Source organism: Mytilus trossulus, chromosome 9, assembly GCF_036588685.1.
Source record: "Mytilus trossulus isolate FHL-02 chromosome 9, PNRI_Mtr1.1.1.hap1, whole genome shotgun sequence".
Classification (NCBI taxonomy): domain Eukaryota; kingdom Metazoa; phylum Mollusca; class Bivalvia; order Mytilida; family Mytilidae; genus Mytilus; species Mytilus trossulus.
Window position 1 is genome coordinate 65,318,960 of NC_086381.1, and position 21,012 is coordinate 65,339,971.

At 31.8% G+C, this 21,012-nt stretch overlaps 2 protein-coding genes across 2 annotated transcripts; both read left to right on the plus strand.

The window, feature by feature from the left end:
- Nucleotides 1–3,209: 3,209 nt before the first annotated feature.
- Nucleotides 3,210–5,526, plus strand: LOC134684859 (toll-like receptor 4). Its single transcript, XM_063544169.1, has 3 exons — nucleotides 3,210–3,213; nucleotides 3,900–4,298; nucleotides 4,664–5,526. The coding sequence occupies exons 1-3, from the start codon at nucleotides 3,210–3,212 to the stop codon at nucleotides 5,524–5,526; spliced, it is 1,266 nt and encodes a 421-aa protein (XP_063400239.1).
- A 138-nt stretch (nucleotides 5,527–5,664) lies between these two features.
- Nucleotides 5,665–16,750, plus strand: LOC134684860 (toll-like receptor 4). Its single transcript, XM_063544170.1, has 2 exons — nucleotides 5,665–5,860; nucleotides 13,571–16,750. The coding sequence occupies exons 1-2, from the start codon at nucleotides 5,665–5,667 to the stop codon at nucleotides 16,141–16,143; spliced, it is 2,769 nt and encodes a 922-aa protein (XP_063400240.1). The 3' UTR covers nucleotides 16,144–16,750.
- Nucleotides 16,751–21,012: the final 4,262 nt, after the last annotated feature.

Sequence of the window (21,012 nt, forward strand, 5' to 3'; positions counted from 1 at the left end):
CTCACCATTGATCTTGGTGGAAATAATCTTGTATGTAATTGTGATTCTCTGTCTTTCGTCAAATGGACAATTACTACACCCACTTATCTTCATCATCAGAGTGAATACAAATGTAAAACATCACAAAACACCATCATTCTTCGAAACCCTAAAGAAGTAATCAAAACCATACAAAAAGAATGTATGTCATATGGAGGTTTAATAATTGGATTAACGATAGGAGTTTTGATGTTTATTTTTATTCTTTGTGGTGGTATTGTTTACAGATACAGATGGAAACTACGCTATATTTACTACATGGTCAAAGTTATATGGTATGATCCTGAACCTCATTCAGATAACAAAGATGAACTATAAATGTACGATGCTTTTGTGTCATCTGCAAATGAGGATGACACTTTTGTCCACAATAAACTTCTCAATAATCTAGAGAAAAATGGTGGAATCCAATTGTGCTTGCATAGGCGTAATTTCTTACCTGGAAATGACATCGCCACTAATATCACATCGGCAATTCATAACAGTCGGAAAACTATTGTCATTATGTCTGCAAATTATTTAGCTTCGCACTGGTGTATGTTCGAATATAATATGGCTAAAATGAAGAGTTTTTATGAACGAAATTGCGAGAACATTCTTTTCCTAGTATTTTACAAGCAAATGTCTGCTTGTGATCTTCCACTCAAAATACTAGAACAGGTTCATTGTCAATCATATATTGAGTATCCAGATGATGAATACGGCGATGTTATTTTTTGGGAACAGCTTCAAAAGGCAATCAAATCTTACTAGTAAATATGTCCTCTTTTTGACGCCGTATATCTTAATTGATATAAAAGGACTTCCGGCATACATTTTGTCTTATAGGTGTGTTTCATAAGGGAAGAGGAGCAAAAGATACCAGAGGGACAGTCAAACTGTTTGCCGTAATATAAACAATGATTATTTCATTTCTGCAAAAGAGCCTACATTGAGTTGGCAGAAGAAGAAAAATGACGCAAAACACAATGAATAGAGGAAAACGTAGAACATATTTAAGAATAAAGAAATGAAATATATCCGAATTCTCCACTTACCCATATCTAACCTTCCGTTTTTCATTCCGAAGTTTGTGCATCATATAAGTTCATATATATTATCAGAATCAGTAAAATGATTTGTGGAAATCTGATATTATGCAGTTACATTTTCTAAAACACCATGCCGCAAATATAATTTACACTATTTCTGTAAACTTCCTCTTTGAACAGGGTATAATCACATATTTCATCAAGTCAATTTTATTTATATTTGTAAAACTCCCAATTTGGTTAATTACTTTTTACTTTATAAAACAGTAAGTGAAAAGGACAATACATTTTTTCTAAATTTTGAACAAACGAAACAAACATTCAACAATCTGCACTGAGGAAATTGAAAAGACAAAAAGCAAACAAGATGAGCACCAACTGGCTTGTTATGGTTTAAATCAGTTTTTGTTATCTCTAATAGTCTATTAAACATTACATTCCAGCTACCATAACCTACGTCTCTCTCGGACAACGATATGGCTAAAAAATATCAGACAAACAACAGCACACAGAGTGTATGTGTGATGTGTTATGTTTTTGTCTTTGATTTGTTTAAAGTACCATGCTGAATGTACAGCGCCTTAGAGTAATTTTTATTTTTTATATAGAGCGCTCATTAAATTACATTATTATTATTATTATTATAAAATCAAACATAGAAAATTAAAGACTGAGCAACATGAACCCAACCAAAAACCAAAAACAGGGAGTGATCTCAGATGCTCCGGAAGTGTAAGCAGATCCTGCTACAATGTTGCACTCGTCATGTTGATCAATTCAGTACAAAACCGGTAATAAGTCTTATTCAGTAGCAATGACGAGAAATGCATATTTCTTGATGCTTCAGATTCGTTCATTGTTTTTATAAAATTTGTCCACAACTATTTTAACCCAAAAGGGTAACGTTTGAAAGGACATGCTGCATTGGCTATATATATGACTAACAGGATATATTATGTTTGCGTCGTGAAACAGCAAATCAACAACCATATTCTTTTAGAGGTCTACATACTGAACAAGCAAAGACAAGATGTACATAGTTTGTACCTTTGATTTTTATTTTTAGAGTATAACTAACGTTTAATTCACGATTTCTTTAACACCGTCTTCCGTGTTTTCTAACTTTAAACTGTAAATTTTCAATTTTAAATTGATTTTGTTTGTATACGCATATTGTGTTTAAAAAATCTTCCTGATTAGTAACTTGATAATTTGTAAAGAATCGTGTGTTTTATATTCTTTCTGCATATAAAAGTTAAAAAATGTAGTATGATCGCCAATGAGACAACTCTCCACAAGAGACTAAATGACACAGAATTTAACAACTGTTATAGTCTGTTAGTATAATGTGTAAGTATATATTATCTTAATTTCACAAAACCATAACTTGGTTAGAATGAATTAACTGTTTGTAAAGAAAGAGCATTTAAGACTTTCGTATTACATGTAAATTATTTAATGCTAGTTTTCAATACTGCAACTTTTTCCAAATTTTCCAAATTTTGAAGGTCTCCTTCTCTTTCACAAACGGAATGATTTTGATATGTTGATTGCGATCAACAGAAAAAAAAATCCTCATAAAACTATTAGATATAGGTAAGTAATCATGACTTTTTTTAAACCGGGCACAAAGGTAATCACAAAGCAGTCAGTGACGCTTGATCAGTCATAAAACATGCTCTGCATGGCTACAAAGATACTCACAAAGCAGTAAAAATGGAAGAGTTCAAACTTATATGTTAATCCGCCTGTCAAATAAGTTTATTTCGGCAACAAATATACCAAACGAAACAGTGGACAGTGATAAGGGATCACAACATTGCTTTTATTCGACCATAAAGTAGGAGTTTTGAATACTAACGAACCATTTAAGTGCGGATCAAGACGAATGGAATAGTTTTACACGGTCACAAAAATTCAACAGTGCACTAAGGCATGGATGAGTTATAATGAAAGTGTTTTAATCTAGACACAGAAAACACAAGAAAGAGTTATTTTCAAGTGTGAATAGTCTTAAAATGTTTTCAATCGGCAACAAAAAAGATAACATGAAAACCACATAAAGTCTTAGGAACTGTCGATTACACATAAAACCAAGTTTAACCACCCAATGCCAAAGATACTCAGAACTAGTTAAGCATGGGTTAGTAAAAATCAAATTTGCTTGGCCATAGAGAGGTAGAGTTGAATAATTTCAAAATAAATTTGTCTGGTGTTTTTTGTAGTGTGAATCCTTAAGCTTGTCGATGACTATCGTTTCTTAATGTTATTTGTTTTGTCGAAACATTTATGTTGACGACATTTCGTTATCGTTGCATGATTCGTGTACAACTGTTTCAACCCACGTAATATAGTCTTATCAACTAACTCCGATATACATAACGACATCCATACAGGGAAACATGTTCTTGAGAGGGCAACCCAATGACAAACTACAGATAGATGTCTCCATTTTGTCTTAAAAAGAACATTAATAAAACATTAATAACTGTTCAGATTCTTGAATTTGAACAGGCACATTAACATAAAGCGGATTGAGCAACCTCACTAGAGCAAACTATATGACTTCATTATTCTCATTTAAGTTTACCCTAAATTTTCATTTTCATTCAATAACTTTACCGTTTCCGGCTACTTTCAAAGATGACAAAGTTCGACAACTTTGCAAACTCTGAATTGCCCTAGTGAATGATTTTGTTTTTTTACTAATCATCAGTGAATTAGTCTTTAGCTTATTTTTCCTCATTAAGCAACTGAATTGTATTGTTTGTTATCATTGCCTCCCTCTAATTCAGTTATAAACCTTTAAAATTTAAATTTTCTCTGCAGGGAACAACAACTTGTCTTACAGCCTGTTGGCAGCTTTTGTACTACTCATCAATTTAAATCAAGCAGTAGTCCATGAGGCGAAAGAATGGAAAAAGTGTTATTTCGCTAGTTCTTGTCTCTGCAAAAATATTTCTGTTTCAGAGCAACTTATAGTGGATTGTTCAGGCAAACATCTACTTCGTATACCTAGATTACCAAACAATATTCAAGAGTTATCTCTCCGATCTAATGATATTAGTACAATACAAAATGGGATTTTCGTAGGGAACTCTTTATTGACCACTTTGGATTTGTCTTTCAATAGAATAAGTCTAATAAGAAATAACTCGTTCAAAGGACTCACAAATTTACTCTCTTTAAATCTCAGCAACAATGATTTGAAATATGAACATGAAAGTCGTTTGAATATTCAGCATTTTATTTCTTGGAAAATTTAAAACACTTGAATTTGAAAAGAAATGCCAATACCTCATTTGTGCCAGATTTATGGAAACTTCGGTCACTTGAATCGCTGTCAATAGATTATGTTTCAGACACAATTGCAATTTTCAATGAGAAATTTGTAAACTTAAAAAATCTAACAAGTGTAGATCTATCCGGTTTTACAGGAAATTGCAAAATGACTATATTAACAGAAAATACATTTCTGTTCTTGTCTCAAATAACTCATCTAAACTTATCCAAATGCAAAATACAACAAATTTTCAAAGGAACTTTTAAGTTATTGACAAATCTTTTGGAACTTGATGTTTCTCTAAATACAGGTTTGAGATTCGAAACGCTTGAAAATATCACCACCGATTTGCAATATTCGGCAATTAAAAACCTGAAGGTGAACTACATTCATGGTATTTTCGGAATGCCTACAATACTGAAAACTTCTCACATTTGGAACCTAAAAAATACGTCACTTGTTAGATTCGAAGCCGCTGGGAATCTAATTCAGAGAATAGAGTACGGTGCTTTAAAATATTTACCTAAGTCCTTGGAAAGTGCAGATATGAGAGACAACGTTTTTTCTATAGGCAAATATATGCCTGATTTAAGGTCACTGCCAATTACATCCCTAGATATTTCTAATATTCGTTCATCTCATAATGCGCTCACATCCTACATAGAGCACTGCGATTCTCGAAATGATACTGTTATAATAGATTCCGAAAACAACTGGTTGTTTCAACAACTTCAATATTTGGAAATGTGGAAATCTCTAAAGTACGGTTTCCCAGTGCCAAGAGGACTGAAAACAGTTTCACTTAGGTCAAGTAACTTGAAATATGAAATACCAAATTTTATTTTTATAAAAAATCAATTAGAAAATATTAGTGTGAGTGATAATGTCTTGCACACATGGACAGGCCCAATAACGAATGTCAAAAGACTTAAATTTTTAGACCTATCGTCAAACTTTTGTTCTAATGTTTCAAATACATTTTTCAGTCCAGATTTTGTCATTTTAAGATATTTGCTGCTTCAAAACAATCTTCTTGGACTCATTCTACCAACGGATGTGGACGGTGAAATATTTCAGAACCTCCGCAACGTCGTGTACATTAATCTTTCTAAAAATAGAATAACGAAATTACCAAATATTTTATTTAAAGAGCAACACAATATAGAAAGATAAGACCTCAGTGAAAATATGATTGATGATATTAACTTTAAACTTTCTCATATGAGAAAGCTCATGTTTCTTAATTTAAGGAACAATAGAATATCTATGCTGAGTAGATATGCCATGAACGGATTGGACTCAATAGCCAAAATGAATACAAATCTCACTATTGATCTTGGTGGAAATAATCTTGTATGTAAATGTGATTCTCTGTCATTCGTCAAATGGATAATTAATACACCCACTTATCTTCATCATCGGGAAAAATACGAGTGTAAAACATCACAAAACACAATTAGTCTTCTTCGAAACCCGAGAGAAGTTTACGACACCATACAAAAGGAGTGTATGTCATATGAAGGTTTAATAATTGGAGTAACGACAGGAATTTTGATGTTTATTTTTGTTCTCTGTGGTGGTATTGTTTACAGGTATAGATGGAAACTACGCTATCTTTGCTACTTTTTTGCTTGCGATCTTCCACTTCAAATACTGGAACTGGTTCATTGTCAATCATATATTGAGTATCCAAATGATGAGTACGGTGACGTTGTCTTTTGGGAACAGCTTATAAGGGCAATCAAATCTTACTAGTGAATATGTTCTCTATTTAATGCCATGTATATTTAATTACGTACAAGGACTTCCGTTATGCATTTTGGTTTTTATGTGTGCTTGATTAGATGTTTTGTTTAGAGACAATATGTAAATATTATTACTCCGCCTCATAAAGATAATCTATCATTGCTTTAGCAAATATAAATAATTGATTTCCTTTTCATGTCAGTAAACCATTTGTGTTATAATTTTGCCATACTTACCACATACATGTATATAAAACTAAATACATACCGTGCTTTAAAGAGTTAAAATTTGAATAAAAGATTAGTCAAAATTTTGTGTTTTTTTCCCCATCACTTATGTTTGTAAGTTAAGATGATCTTCATTTGTTCAAAACTATTAGGCAGTTATTCGAACGAGATTTATATCCCTTTGGTAGCTTGTTATTATACAAAGTAGTTAAATCTACACCTACTAACTTTTGACAATAAATTAGATAAGGACCTTTGTTGGTATTGTTATATTGATCGTTCTCAGTGGCTGAAGATGATGTGTAAATGCACACTAATCCCAGGTCGGAATATGGACATGCCATCGAGGTTCAAAGATCAAATAAAACATGAAGTTGAATAGCAATCGATCATTTTGTATCAAATACATGTATATCCATTTTGTAGATTGTCCGTTTAGTGCGATATTTTTAGTTGACGAAAAATCACAGAGAAACGCATAAAAGAATAATATAATAATCCATTTAAACATATAAACCGCAGAATAAGAAGCCAAGAGCATTTTTAAACTCATAAGTGGATAAATTTACAGTGCCTTGGCAAAAAAAAGAAATAAAAAAAAAAATCTTTATTTTTGATAATAATATTTATGGATTTGCAGGGTTTAAGTTCACATTGAGTTAAATTATCAACGAATTATAATTTTATAGACTTGTATCACATATCCATGAAATAACAATAATGCCATAATCCACATGAATATTCATCCACAAAAACATGAATCCAGAGTAAAACACAATGCAACAGAAGAAACGGAAGACTGTGCGCTATACAGTCTTCATTACTTCATTTGTATCTCCCGTGCACCCAGCGCGTGTCACACACGTACTGATTCAAAAGATTTATTATCGAAGAACGACTAAAATCAATACTTTATATATTATGGTGCTCGATACGATCTCTGTGTCTGTACTAAGCGCCAACATGTTTTCGTGGTAGTTGAAATTTATGTTCTAGAATCGAGGTTGGTTGTACATTAGCAAACTATCTGATATATCTTTAAATGGTAAGCACAAATTTGGCCTATTGGATTCTTATCAAGGTGATTTCTAATAATCAACAGTAGGTTCAATGTTGTGCTTTCTGGTACCTTTTGATTAACAGTGGTGTTCTCTGCAGTCAACACATAATCCTTCGTTAAATTTTAAACACCAAACCACTGATGACTATCGAACGTGGCGAAGGTCACAAATTCTCCACAGATCTGACATTTCTGAAATTTAAAACTTCAATGTCATATAGGTATATTATATAGATTTGTACAGATCCGAATGCCAAAAAAGGTCTCATATAAAAACTAATTGTTGACAAATGTAGTATAGTCGACTGGTACGTTCCAAACTGATACACAAATATCAACTCCCAAGGGTGACAGATGAATAGAAGTATGGTGACCATTGGTCTTTTTCCAAACAGTAGTAAAACCTTCGCCAAAGTGGGGCGTCATTTAGGCCGTGTGGGATGTTCAAATGTGCAGCCACTTACTGTCAGAATGGGTATGTTTAATCCGACGCCTCTTGTAAAGAGAGTGCCACGCTCTTTGCACGTTAAGAACCCTTTCAACAGCTCTATGTTGGTCCGTAGGTGACCAGCTGCAAGGCTTCATTTCTGTCTCTATCTAATGATATACCCTCATTTCTCGTGGCAGTCTAAATTTTTCCGACCCTTATTCTGGACGCCTCTTTTACAGAACCTACCTATTATATCTATTCTCAGTTTGTTCTCGTCCTAAATATGCATGAAGTATTTGCCACTAGACGTTTAGGAACCAACAATTAATCACAAATATTGGTAGACCGGTTTATTTGGTTATCTTCGTCAAATATTATACCAATGTTTCAATGAAAATATTCAACCCTTTCCAAAAATGTAACCATTAATGAATGGATTTTTTTTTCTTATTTTCATATTTTTCTTTCGTGAATCTTTTTGTATAAAATACTTCAGACATGAATGAGGAAAACCTATTCAGACGTTCGTGCATGTTATGATTAAGATTTCTGTTCTTTTGATATTATAAATATGTATAAAAATCCATTGATGTGGAAACAACAATTGATTACAAAATGACCTTACACTTCGTCCTTGAACAGGTAATATATATTAGATCTAAATATCGATTTAGCGTGACTTAAAACCGTTTTAAAAAAGATCCAAGGTTGGCGATTTAACATATTTCTTTTGTCATTAAATATGTTTTTTTCTGTGATTATAAAAGGAAAAAAGTTACAATGCAAATGGTAAAACTTGTAAGTGAATATGAACGATCAAATGTAAAAAAACAAATGAATAAGGCAGTTTACAACCAATGATTTATAAAAATATATCCTTAAATGTGTAACACGGGCCGGTATTCAATATATAGTATAAAAAAGAAGATGTGGTATGATTGCCAATGAGACAACTATCCACAAAAGACCAAAATGACACAAACATTAACAACTATAGGTCACCGTACGGCCTTCAACAATGAGCAAAGCCCATACCGCATAGTCAGCTATAAAAGACCCCGATAAGACAATGTAAAACAAATTCAAACGAGAAAACTAACGGCCTTATTTATGAAAAAAATTTAACGAAACACAAATGTGTAACACATAAACAAACGACAACCACTGAATTACAGGCTCCTGACTTGGGACAGGCACATACATAAATAATGTGGCGGGGTTAAACATGTTAGCGGGATCCAAACCCTCCCCCTAACCTTGGACAGTGGTATAACAGTACAACATAAGAACGAACTATAAAAATCAGTTGAAAAAGGCTTAACTCATCAGATAGACAAAAAATACCAGTAGACGTGGCCGGGTACTTATACATCCGACACAAAAAGACACAATGAACAGATCTAAGAGTACTCGCAGTTATCTGATAGCTAGTTCAAAGCCACTAGCAACTAATAAAAAAATCATGCTTCTAAGACTAAACAATCAATCTGTACACATCCAACATACAATGGATTTAGTGTAAAGACGTCATAAACAGCCAGAGAAAAACATGACCTTGTGCAATGCCAAGTTACAGGTATCGACAGATTGTAGATCCATGAAAACGTATATGTATATAACATACTAGTAATATTTAGTTAGCTTTCAATCTACTGATAACAAAATCAATATTTATACCAATAAAAACAATATTCAATGATCTTATTACAGTGTTGAATAGGTAACCTTTAAGAATAAGTTTATTTAAAGGAGCAACAAGTTTACATGGATCATTTCTAAATTTCCGGGCACGGTTAACAACATTTCCGTAAAAATGAGGATGTGCTATCCCGTTTGAAATAAGTTTTCTACAACCAAACTTCAAAACCAAATCTTTATATCTATGGAAAAATTTAGTAAAGGTTTTAAGTAATTTATGGTAACGATATCACTGGTTGAATAATTTACCAGTTATACATAGGTTGCGTTCGTTAAAATCAAAAACGTCAGAACAGACACGGGCATGGCGAACAAGTTGTGAAATATAAACACCGTAAGATGGTGCCAAAGGAACATCACCATCTAAAAATGGAAAATTAACAATAGCGAACGAAAAATCATCTCTTTTGTCGTAAATTTTAGTGTGTAGTTTCCCGTTTAAAACCGAAATATCTAAATCCAGGAAAGGACAGTTATTACCAAATACATTTGATTTATTTAAAGTTAGTTCCTTGGGGTAAATTTCAGCAGTATATTGAGAAAATTCGTGATTATTTAACGAAAAAATATCATCAAGATAACAGTAAGTGTTGTTGAAATTATCAATTAAATGCAATTTCGACGGGTCTTAACTGAGTTTAGTCTTAAACTGTGATTCCTAACCGTACAAAAACATATGTTTGATTTTCACTGATCCAAATCATACAGCATTTTATCTTTTTGATGTCAATACTCTGTTTAGGCTATTTTTGCTGATTTATCTTGCAACCTTATTAATCATTAATTTATTTGAGGTAAAAATGGGGTTATTATGGAAACAGGATGACTTTGCTGCTCATCTGAGAAAACAACAACAAATTGTGACTACAAACACGTTTAAAAACATAATTGTGATTGATTAAAAAGTAAACAAAATCAGAGAAAGGGACTTAAAACCCTGCAAATGATTGACAAGTTTTAAAAAATACAGATCGTCAAGGTAAAGTCAAAATAGGAGAAGTCCATAAAATCTAACAAAATCAACACTCCATTATATTAAAGAACGGCACGGATAAACAACAATCATCTTTTCACTATAACAAGGTATTGAATTTGTTTTTTTGGAAATTGTGGGTTGAACCTGGGTTGAAAACTAAATGAACGTCGTTCAAAATTTATAAGTCAATCCCTTCCCCAGAGAAAAAGGGCAAAATAAACCAAACAATTCGACTTAAACACAAATTATATCTAGAATATGGACTTTATTTGTGTTTATCACCTGCGGATCTTTCAGTTAAATTCAACATTGCATTCACATCTTGAAATGAATAGTAATTCAACTAACCGCATCCTTTCATGAAAATAATCTTCACTGATGTATTTTTTTAAGATTATTTATTAATTGGAAAAAACAAGGAACGTAGGTAAAATCATCTTTGCATCACTGTCTTTAAAAACTAACAAGATCAATACCATAAGGTACACTTTAAAAGGTTCCGTCATGATGAATGTGAAAACCATTATAACAAGTAAACCAACGGCTTTGCTGTAAATTATAAAACAATTGATAGAAATTAAATATACTCATCATAGATACTAGGACTAAATGTTGTATATAAGCCAGACGCCCGTTTCGTCTATAAAAGACTCATCAGTGACGCTCGGATCCAAAAAAGTAAAAAAAAAACCACTAAAGTACGAAGACGTATGTATCAGACAACAACCATATCCAATTACAGGCTCTTGACTTTGGACACGCATTTACAGAATGACTTGTTAAACCAATGAAACAAAGAACTGTTGGGCTATTTTGCTGTTGGACTAATGGACCCATTCTGCACGTCTTTTTAGCTGTATAAAAAAAATCAACAAATATAACAATCATGTAACAATATATAAAATGAAATGGCCCTGGTAAACTTCTTTTCTTATTTGAGATTTCCAGTGCATTTACATTTTTACATTTTAAACCGTAGGACAGGGGTATTTAAGGGCCATTTATTGCTCTAGAAATACAAATTTTTGAGAAATACTTTGATGATTAAACAAGACGTTTCCTAACGGCCAGACGGATGAGTAAGGTATCAAATTGTTGTCTTTCTAAATAAGTTCACGTTCACACGCCCTAAACATGACTAGACCATCTTTTGTATAAGTTATATAAACAGATACTGTCCAGCTACCAACAGATACATTTTTCTCTTTTGATACATTCTGACTTCTTATATTTTGTTCAACAGAAGTTAGCTTGTCGAGAAATGAATATCGAGATGTGCATTGTTCATAATGCATCCGATTGACTTCTTTTAAAATGAGTTATGCTTGTTATTTACAGTTGTTGTTTATAAATGCTTTTTTTATTACAAGGTACTTGATGTTGACGACGTAATTTTTCTTGATTTTGTAAAATAATTCACAACTGTCTACACCCAATCGATTCAATTTCGACAACAACGAATTGAGGCGGCAAATTTATTTCTATATATATGACTTGAACGATACATATGGTATGCATACCTGATACAGCAACCGAACGACAAAATATATCTAAAGGTAAATATACTGTCTTCAGTTAGATAAAGACAATTGTCTACTAATTTTGTATCGTTCATATTTGAATAGATGTGTTGATCTGAGCGTTACTGGTGAGTCTTATGTAGACGAAACGCGCGTCTGGCGTATTAAATTATAATCCTGGAACCTTTGATAACTCTTTTTAACCTGATAAAGACAGGCTACTAGTGTTACATCGATTCATATTGCCATACAAAGCAGTGGTAATTTATCAATTTGCCAATAAAATAGACACACTTAAGATTGCGTTCCTAATCCATAACTATGTTCTGATGGTGTTACTGCATCATGAAATTTGAGATAATGACACTATTTTTATTTTTTGAATAAAAATTGTTCTGTTTAGAACAAGAGAAAATATAATTAACTGTTTATTACTTCTCTGTAAATCAGAGCAGTCATCTCAAATCGTCATAACTAACGCCACTTAGATATGAGAAGAGTACAACCTAAATTTAAATTTATTTTAAGATTATAAATAACGTGTTAATTACGCATTATTTAACAATGTTTGTTTGTTAACTTTAAACTTTGGAAAATTCATGACCAATCATTTTATATAATATATTAAGGTAAACATCTTGTTCCGGGTTCAGTAACTTTATATTTACTATAGAATTGTACGTCTTATTTTGTTTTTCCCTTGGATACTGGTATGATGTGTAAGTACTTTTTTTTTCTTCAGAAAATCTTATCTTGATGAGAAAGACTTAACTTATTTCGTATGAAACAATTGAATCTAACTAATATTGGTATTCAATGCTGCAACTTTATTGAATTGAGATCAATATTAAAAACGGAACACTCAAGAAGCATTCCGATACAAATGAGCACTGTCATACTCTCAGATACAGGTGATTTCCGACTATAGAAAAAAGATAAGAATAAAATTAACGTCGCCTATTAAAGATCTGACAGCAACAAACAATGTCATAGAACATAGATCAACAACACTTCCGAGATTCGAGATTGGTTCGATGTCACTTCTGGTGAACGTGTCCTCGCCGATTGTATCACCTGCCCAGTTGTCAACACTTGATTTTAACTATCCTTAGTGTGTTCTTTTTCTGTAAATGTAGAGTTTAAAAAACATCGAATTTCTCAAAATATTTGGATTTTCTAACCCTTTCATAGATTTCCTCATTCGTATTAGGCACAACTTTTCGGAAATTTGATTTGTTATGCTCGTCAAATTTGTATCCGATTTTGGTACTATTGATTCGAGTGTCACTAATGAGTTGTATACAGACAAACCTCACGTTTCGGGTAACCAATTATAAGCCTGGTATCTTTAATGAGGTATTTCTAATGAAATTAAACATAATATAACAACAGCAAGGTGTGGGAATTATGTCATTAGCCCAAGCTCCATGAATGATTTAGTTTATCTTGCTAATTTTCAGTGAATTAGTTTTAAGCTTACAATGTATTTCCCATTACTAAGCAAATGCATTTCATTTCAAAGTCAGTCTGAAATATTATAACTGCATATTTTCTCTGCAGGGAACATCAACCTTCAATACATCCTAGTCACTGCTTTTGCATTACTAATTAGTTGCAAACACGCAATACTCAATGATATAAAGGAATGGAAAGCATGTCACTTCGCTAGTTCTTGTCTATGCAAAACCGTTCCAGGTTCAGGAAATATTATAGCGGATTGTTCAGGAAAAGATCTACTTCGTATACCTAAGCTACCACACAATCTTCAGAACTTGTTTATCCAAAACAATAATATCAGTAGAATAGAAGATGGGATTTTCGAAGACAGTTCTTTACTAAAGACTTTGGATTTGTCTTTTAATAGAATAAGCCATTTAAGAAAAAACTCGTTCAAAGGACTCCAAAATTTGATCTCGTTGAATCTTAGCAATAATGATTTGAAATATGAAAATAAGTCCTTTGAAATTTCAGCTTTTTATTTTCTGGAGAACTTGAAAAGCTTGAATATAAAAGGAAATGTCAACACCTCATTTGTGCCAGACTTATGGAAACTTCGGTCCCTAGAATTACTGTCAATAGATTATATTGCAGACAAAATTGCAATTCTCGATGAGAAATTTTCAAATTTAAAAAAACTAACAGGTATAGATCTATCTGGTATTACAGGAAATTGCAAAATGACTATACTATCAGAGAAAACCTTTTTGTTTTTGCCTCAAATAACTCACTTAAATTTATCCAAATGCAAAATACAACATATTTTCAAAGGAACGTTTAAGATATTAAGAAATATATCCGAACTTGATGTGTCTTTAAATACATGTTTGAGATTCGAAACGCTTGAAAATATAACCACCGATTTGCAATACTCGGCAGTTAAAATCCTTAAAGTTAACAATATTCATAGTATTTTCGGAATGCCTACAGTACTGAAAACTTCTCAAATTTGGAACCTAAAAAACACATCACTTGTAAGATTCGAAGCCGCTGGAAACCGTATCCAGAGAATAGAATCCGGTACAGTACGATATTTTCCTCAGTCCTTAACAAGTGCAGATGTAGGCGACAACATTTTTTCTTTCGGAGAATATGTGCTTGAATTGAAGGATCTGCCAATAACATCACTAGAATTTTCGGATAATTTTACTCCTCATGATGTGTTCGACTCCTACGTAGAGGAATGTCCTCTTAGAGAAGAGACTGTTACAATTAATTCAATTAACAACTTGTATTTTTATGAACTTCCATTTTTTGAAAAGTGGAAAAAGAAGTCTGGATGTTTTCCTGTGCCAGGAAAACTGAAAAAAGTGTTACTTAGGTCCAACTACCTGCAATATGAAATACACAACTTATGTTTCATGGAAAACGAGTTAAAATATTTAAGTCTAAGTGATAATGTCTTGCATACATGGACAGGTCCAGTAACGAATATAAGAAAATTGACTGATTTAGACCTTTCGGCAAACTTTTGTTCTAATATTTCCAAGACATTTTTCAGTCCTGATTTCATCAATGTAAGATGCTTACTGCTTCAAAACAATCTTTTAGGTCTCGTTCTACCTACGGATGTCGACGGAGAAATATTTCAGAACCTCTATAACGTCGAGTACATTAACCTTTCAAAAAATAAAATAGCAAATATACCAAATCTTTTATTTAAAGAGCAACACAATTTAGAAAGATTAGACCTCAGTGAAAATATGATTGATGACATCAACTTTAAAATATCTCATATGAAAAAGCTCATGTTTATGAACGTAAGAAATAATAGAATATCAACACTAAGTCAATATGCTATGAACGAGTTGGACTCGATTGCCAAAGAGAATAACAACCTCACTATTGATCTTAGTGGAAATAATCTTGTTTGCAATTGTGATTCTCTGTCTTTCGTCAAATGGATAGTAAACACACCAACTAATTTTCATCTTTTGGAGAAATACGAATGTAAAACATCTAAAAAATCCATCAGTTTTTTTCGAAACCCTAGAGAAGTTTACGAAACCATACAAAAGGAATGTATGTCATATGAAGGTTTAATAGTTGGAGTAACGACTGGAATATTGATGTTTATCTTTATTCTTTGTGGTGGAATTGTTTATAGATACAGATGGAAACTTCGCTATCTTTACTACATGGTCAAGGTCAAATGGCATGACCCCGAACATAAATCAGACAACAAAGATGAACGACTATACATGTACGATGCTTTCGTGTCATATGCAAATGAGGATGACACATTTGTCCATCATAAACTTCTCAATAATTTAGAGAAAAATGGTGGAATTCAGTTGTGCTTGCATAAGCGGAATTTCCTACCCGGAAATGACATCGCCACTAATATCACATCCGCAATTCATAACAGCCGGAAAACTATTGTCATAATGTCTGCAAATTATTTAGCTTCGTACTGGTGTATGTTCGAATTTAATATGGCTAAAATGGAGAGTATTTATGAACGCAATTGTGAGAACATACTTTTTCTAGTCTTCTACGAGCAAATGTCTGCTTGCGATCTTCCACTTAGAATACTGGAACTCGTTCATTGTCAATCATATATTGAGTATCCAAATGATGAGTACGGTGATGTTGTCTTTTGGGAACAGCTTCAAAAGGCAATCAAATCCTGCTAGTGAATATGTCCTCTTTGTAACGTATCGTTAACTATGTAAAAGGACTTCCGGTATGCATTTGGGATTTTATTTGTGTTTAATTAGTTGTTTTGTCTAGAGACATTATGTAAATATTATTACTTCGTCTCGACTACATGAATCATTGCTTTAGCAAATATAAATAATTGATTTAATTTTGTAAATCATATATTAAGTATCCAAATGATGAGTACGGCGTTGTTGTCTTTTGGGAACAGCTTCAAAAGGCTATCAAATCCTTCTAGTAGATAAGTCTTCTAGTTAACGCTTCTTATCGTTATTTATATACAAGGACTTCCAGCATGCATTTGGCTTAATAAGTGTGTTATATTATATGTTTTGTCAACAATAGGTAATAAGATTATAGGTTCCTCCGAAATAGATCAACTATAATAGTGGTAAATTTTGATTAGTTTTATTACCGTTAACCAGCACAATTTGTTACATCTGAATAAAGTAAGTTACCAGTTAAAAGTCGATGCGTGTTCTTTTTAAGATATGTTACCATTTTCGAAAACAATTATCATCAGCTATTACTGTAGAAGGTATGACTGACCATGTTTAAATGTGTTTTTATTTTTGTTTTATGATCATTACTTCATGCATATTCCTTCAGTTTAATTCAGGTAGAGAAAAATAATAATACAATACCTATACAAAGGATATTTTGGAGTAACAAAGGAATAATTTTAATGCGTATTTAATCCGACGAATAATGGAACAATTGTTAGTTAACATGTCAATCGATAATTGGATACTTTTATATATATTGTCATACTTTGACATATTAAAGCAATAACAATTGTTTTTGAATAAGATAAAATATTAAGTTTAAATTTAAAATTAGTTAGATAATAGAAATAAGTAGTGGAGGAGTCACTTTAAAATTTTACTATTTTTGTTTATTTTTGCCACTTATGATAGGGTTATACAATCGAAAATATTTTTCATGTTACATATTCAGTAATGTTTGAAATGTATGCCAGTGGATCCAGAAGACACATATCTTATGCATTTCCGTTGTCTTTAAATATTCAAAGATGTCAACTTGAACATAAGACCCAAATAACCTAGAATTGTCGATATCTTTATTTAGAACAGATGGTGTTTACTATACTTTTGATATACTTTGTTTAATAGGTAGTACCTCTATGCTACTTAGACTAGCATTTAAGATAACATGGATAATGCATAAGTTGTTTGGTTTAAGCTATTTCTAATGCCTTGCATCCTCTTATTGAGGTACAACAAAACTAGATAACATTAAATGTTAAGGCATTTATGTCTGCTGTATATTTACTAATGTTAAATATGTTAAAAAAAACATTTCAACAATTTCATATTATATATATATATCTGTAACATTATCTTATTATCATGTTCATGCTCATGTTACATAAAATATAACGTCCATTTGTGTTTTACTTTGATTTTCATACCTTTTTCTTCAACGGTGTGGTGTATCTTCCTTTAAAAAAAGCTTGATGAATTATAGGTGATTGCTGTCTAGTTTAAAGAGAATGTTGACATATTCAGGACATACTAAATAAAAAAACAAACATTGAAAATAAGTTAGGTTAAATTTGTGTTCAGTTGCTTTCAACAAGTTCAAATCAAACTTACCGTTCCTCATTTGTCAACAAACATTGCAATTGATAAGTTAACTTTTCTTAAATGTTTTCAGAAAACACACCATGTAAGTCTAAAGAAATGCTTATCGTCAAGGATGTTATTTGCCCAAAGTCTAAATAATGGGAACTATAATTAAGGGCAACAGTAGTATACCGCTGTTCGAAAGTCATAAATCGATTGAGAGAAAACAAACCCGGATTACCAACTAAAACTGAGGTAAACACATGTTCTTATAGAAAACAACGAAACAACAGAAACACTGAAGTGCAACAAAAAGCCAAAACGACAATGCAACACACACAAAAACAAAATATAAGACTGCCATGTCTATAACATTATATAGTAAAACTTAATAATGCATTTATACGTGTAAACACACTCAACCATGAAAGTTATTCTTCAATAAAAGCAAGCCTATTAACGAAATTTTAGAATTTCCAAATAAATCAGTAGAATGACAAATGAATGAGTTAGAAGTAAATTTGAGAAGGGAAACGGAGAGTGTACAAAAGGAGAGTAGAGTATAGACGCGTAACTTAAGTAAAACAATACTGCATTTTATTTATATTTATTTATCGAAAATCTATTTTCCATTTGTCATTACATATACCACTAACGGAGGTAGTTCAAGTCGCAGTGCTGATGATGCCACAGTAATAAATCATGACATTCGAATAGAATAAGTTTGGAGACATAATTTTGTTTGGACATTGATAAGTATTTTGAAGAATTAGATTGCACGTTCTACTCTTCGGTAATATAGAGTAGCCACCATTTTAAAATCCAAAGGTACATGTATGTAACTTCTCAAAATAAAATACATAATAGCGACGGTTAATTTTACTGTCCTTCTGGTATCTTTCGCCCCTTTTTCGTAAAATGCAGGAATGATTTTAATATCTGTTCTGTTTGAATTATCTACGGTATATTGCAAAATTTAAACAAACAATTTATTGACCGTGTCAAAACTTTAATTTTTGAAGAATGCTATACATATCGACGCAACAAAATATGGATTATTGAGTTCATTTATAACAACTGGGTCGATGCCACTGCTGGTGGAGTTTTAATTCCCCGAGGATATCACCAGCCCAGTAGTCAGCACATGATTTATCATTGATATGGTCATATTTATAGATTAACAGTGTAGAAAACTTTTGAATTTCGGAATTACTAAATCTTTTCTACTTCCAAAATAGATTACCTTAGCGTTAATTGCAAAACGTTTAGGAATTTTGATCCTAAATGCTCTTCAACTTCATACTTCATTTGGCTTCTTTTTTTTTTTTAACTATTTTGGATTCGGGCGTCATTGATAAGTTTTTTGTAGACGAAACGCCCGTCAGGCGTAAATATAAAATAAAATCCTGATATTTATGATAAGTCTATGTATCATCACATTCCTGACCCATAACAACTGATGTAATGTTGCGAAGGTCACCATTTTCAAACACATGTGACATTTCGGTAATTTAAAAAAGAACCAATGCCAAGTAGTTAAGTTGTGTAAATTAGGACAGAACCGAATGTAAAAAAGGACCTTATATATAATTTGTACAAATGTTAGTAGACCGGTTCATTTAGTTATCGCCATCTAGCGCTATACCAACATTTCATTGACATGATTATAAAATGAACTCAGATTTGACAATGCTAACAAATTAAATCTGTTGGTTGATGCAGCTATACAATTTCTATCTATTTACAGAAAATGACTTTTAATAAGAGTTTGAGGCCGCTCAACAATAAAAAAAAAGAGTTGCAAAATGGAAGAACCCTTTCCTAAAATGTAAACATTATTGATAGGAATAAATATTTTTCGTCTTTGAATCGTGAAATTATTTTCAGTAATCAGTTTTTTACCGATTTGATGATGTGGAAAATGTCGTCAATTTCACAATTTAATCAATAGGTATAAGATTATTTTTTTTCAAATAATATACATTGATAAATTTTCCTGTTTGTTATTTATTTAGTTTAGGTAATCCAATCATCAGTTATCAATAGATTTAAATAAAATTAAAGAACTCCACCCTATTGTAGTGTTAAAATTAAAGCAGACATGCTATATATGAACACGAGACTGGACAATGTTGAACTTTGCATAAGGAGTACAAATAAGCATAAAACAAAGCATAATAGAAAAGGGGCAATGTGCAAAAAAATAAGGAAACGGAAACAGGTTTCTAAAATTTATTTCGCAATAATGAGGAAAAAATATCAAAATGCGTGCGTGCATATTCAGATTTCTATTTTTTGGTATAATAAATATTTTAACAGTCACTTATACATCACTTTTATGTGAAAACAGAAATAATTACAACTTTGTCCTTGAACAGGTTATAAATATAAGATCTGGAAACCGACATTACGCGTGAATAAACTCCGTTCAATACATTATAAGTGGGCAATTGAACAAATTGTATTGTATTGGTCTTCCCATTTTGTTATTCTTTCAATTAAATTTAACAAAGCCTTCACATTTAAATGAAATATAATTCAACTAACTGCATTCTTTGTATGAAATTAGCTTATATTGACACGTTATAATTTGTTTTTAAATTATTGAGAGCCGTAAGCGTAGCCATTTTACATATCAATATGGCTTTAGAAATAAAAATATAGCCATCCTCTAAAATGTTCCGTTATAATGACAATTAAAACAATTTTAACCAGTAAACAAATGACTTTTACTGTAAATTCATCAACAATGAACAGAAAACAATATGACTGACAACAACCATACACAGTCACTGAATTACAAGTGCTTGACTTAGGACATTTAGGACGAGCAATAACAAAATAATTTGTAAAACTAATGAAACAATGAATTGTTTGAATATTCGGCTGTTGGACAAATTGACCCTTTCTGTAGTAAAAATCTATAGCAAACCTGAATATTACGATTAAATGGTTCTTTCCATTTTATTCATGTTTTTTTGCACTATAGGTGTATGTATGGATCGGTTTTGCCGAAATATATCAATGAATAACATACGATTAGTAATGTAATGATGCCAACATTGAGTACCAATTATATGTATGTATTTAATGGAAATATAGAAAACAACCACAACGTTTAAAGAAGCATTTTTATAGCTATAAAAACAATCCTAACAAATATAAAGTTGTTTTCAGTTTCGCATTGAGGATCCAAAATTCCAAAAAATTGTGCCAAATACGGCTAAGGTAATCTATTCCTGGGGTAAGAAAATCCCT

Bases quoted from the DNA above. Each gene is read 5' to 3' on its own strand.
- LOC134684859 (XM_063544169.1), top strand. The intron at 4,299-4,663 runs GTTTGAATATTC...CTCTAAATACAG, and splicing joins GAAATATGAACATGAAAGTC to GTTTGAGATTCGAAACGCTT.
- LOC134684860 (XM_063544170.1), top strand. From the start codon at position 5,665: ATGAATACAAATCTCACTATTGATCTTGGTGGAAATAATCTTGTATGT. The intron at 5,861-13,570 runs GTATGTCATATG...TTTTCTCTGCAG, and splicing joins CGACACCATACAAAAGGAGT to GGAACATCAACCTTCAATAC.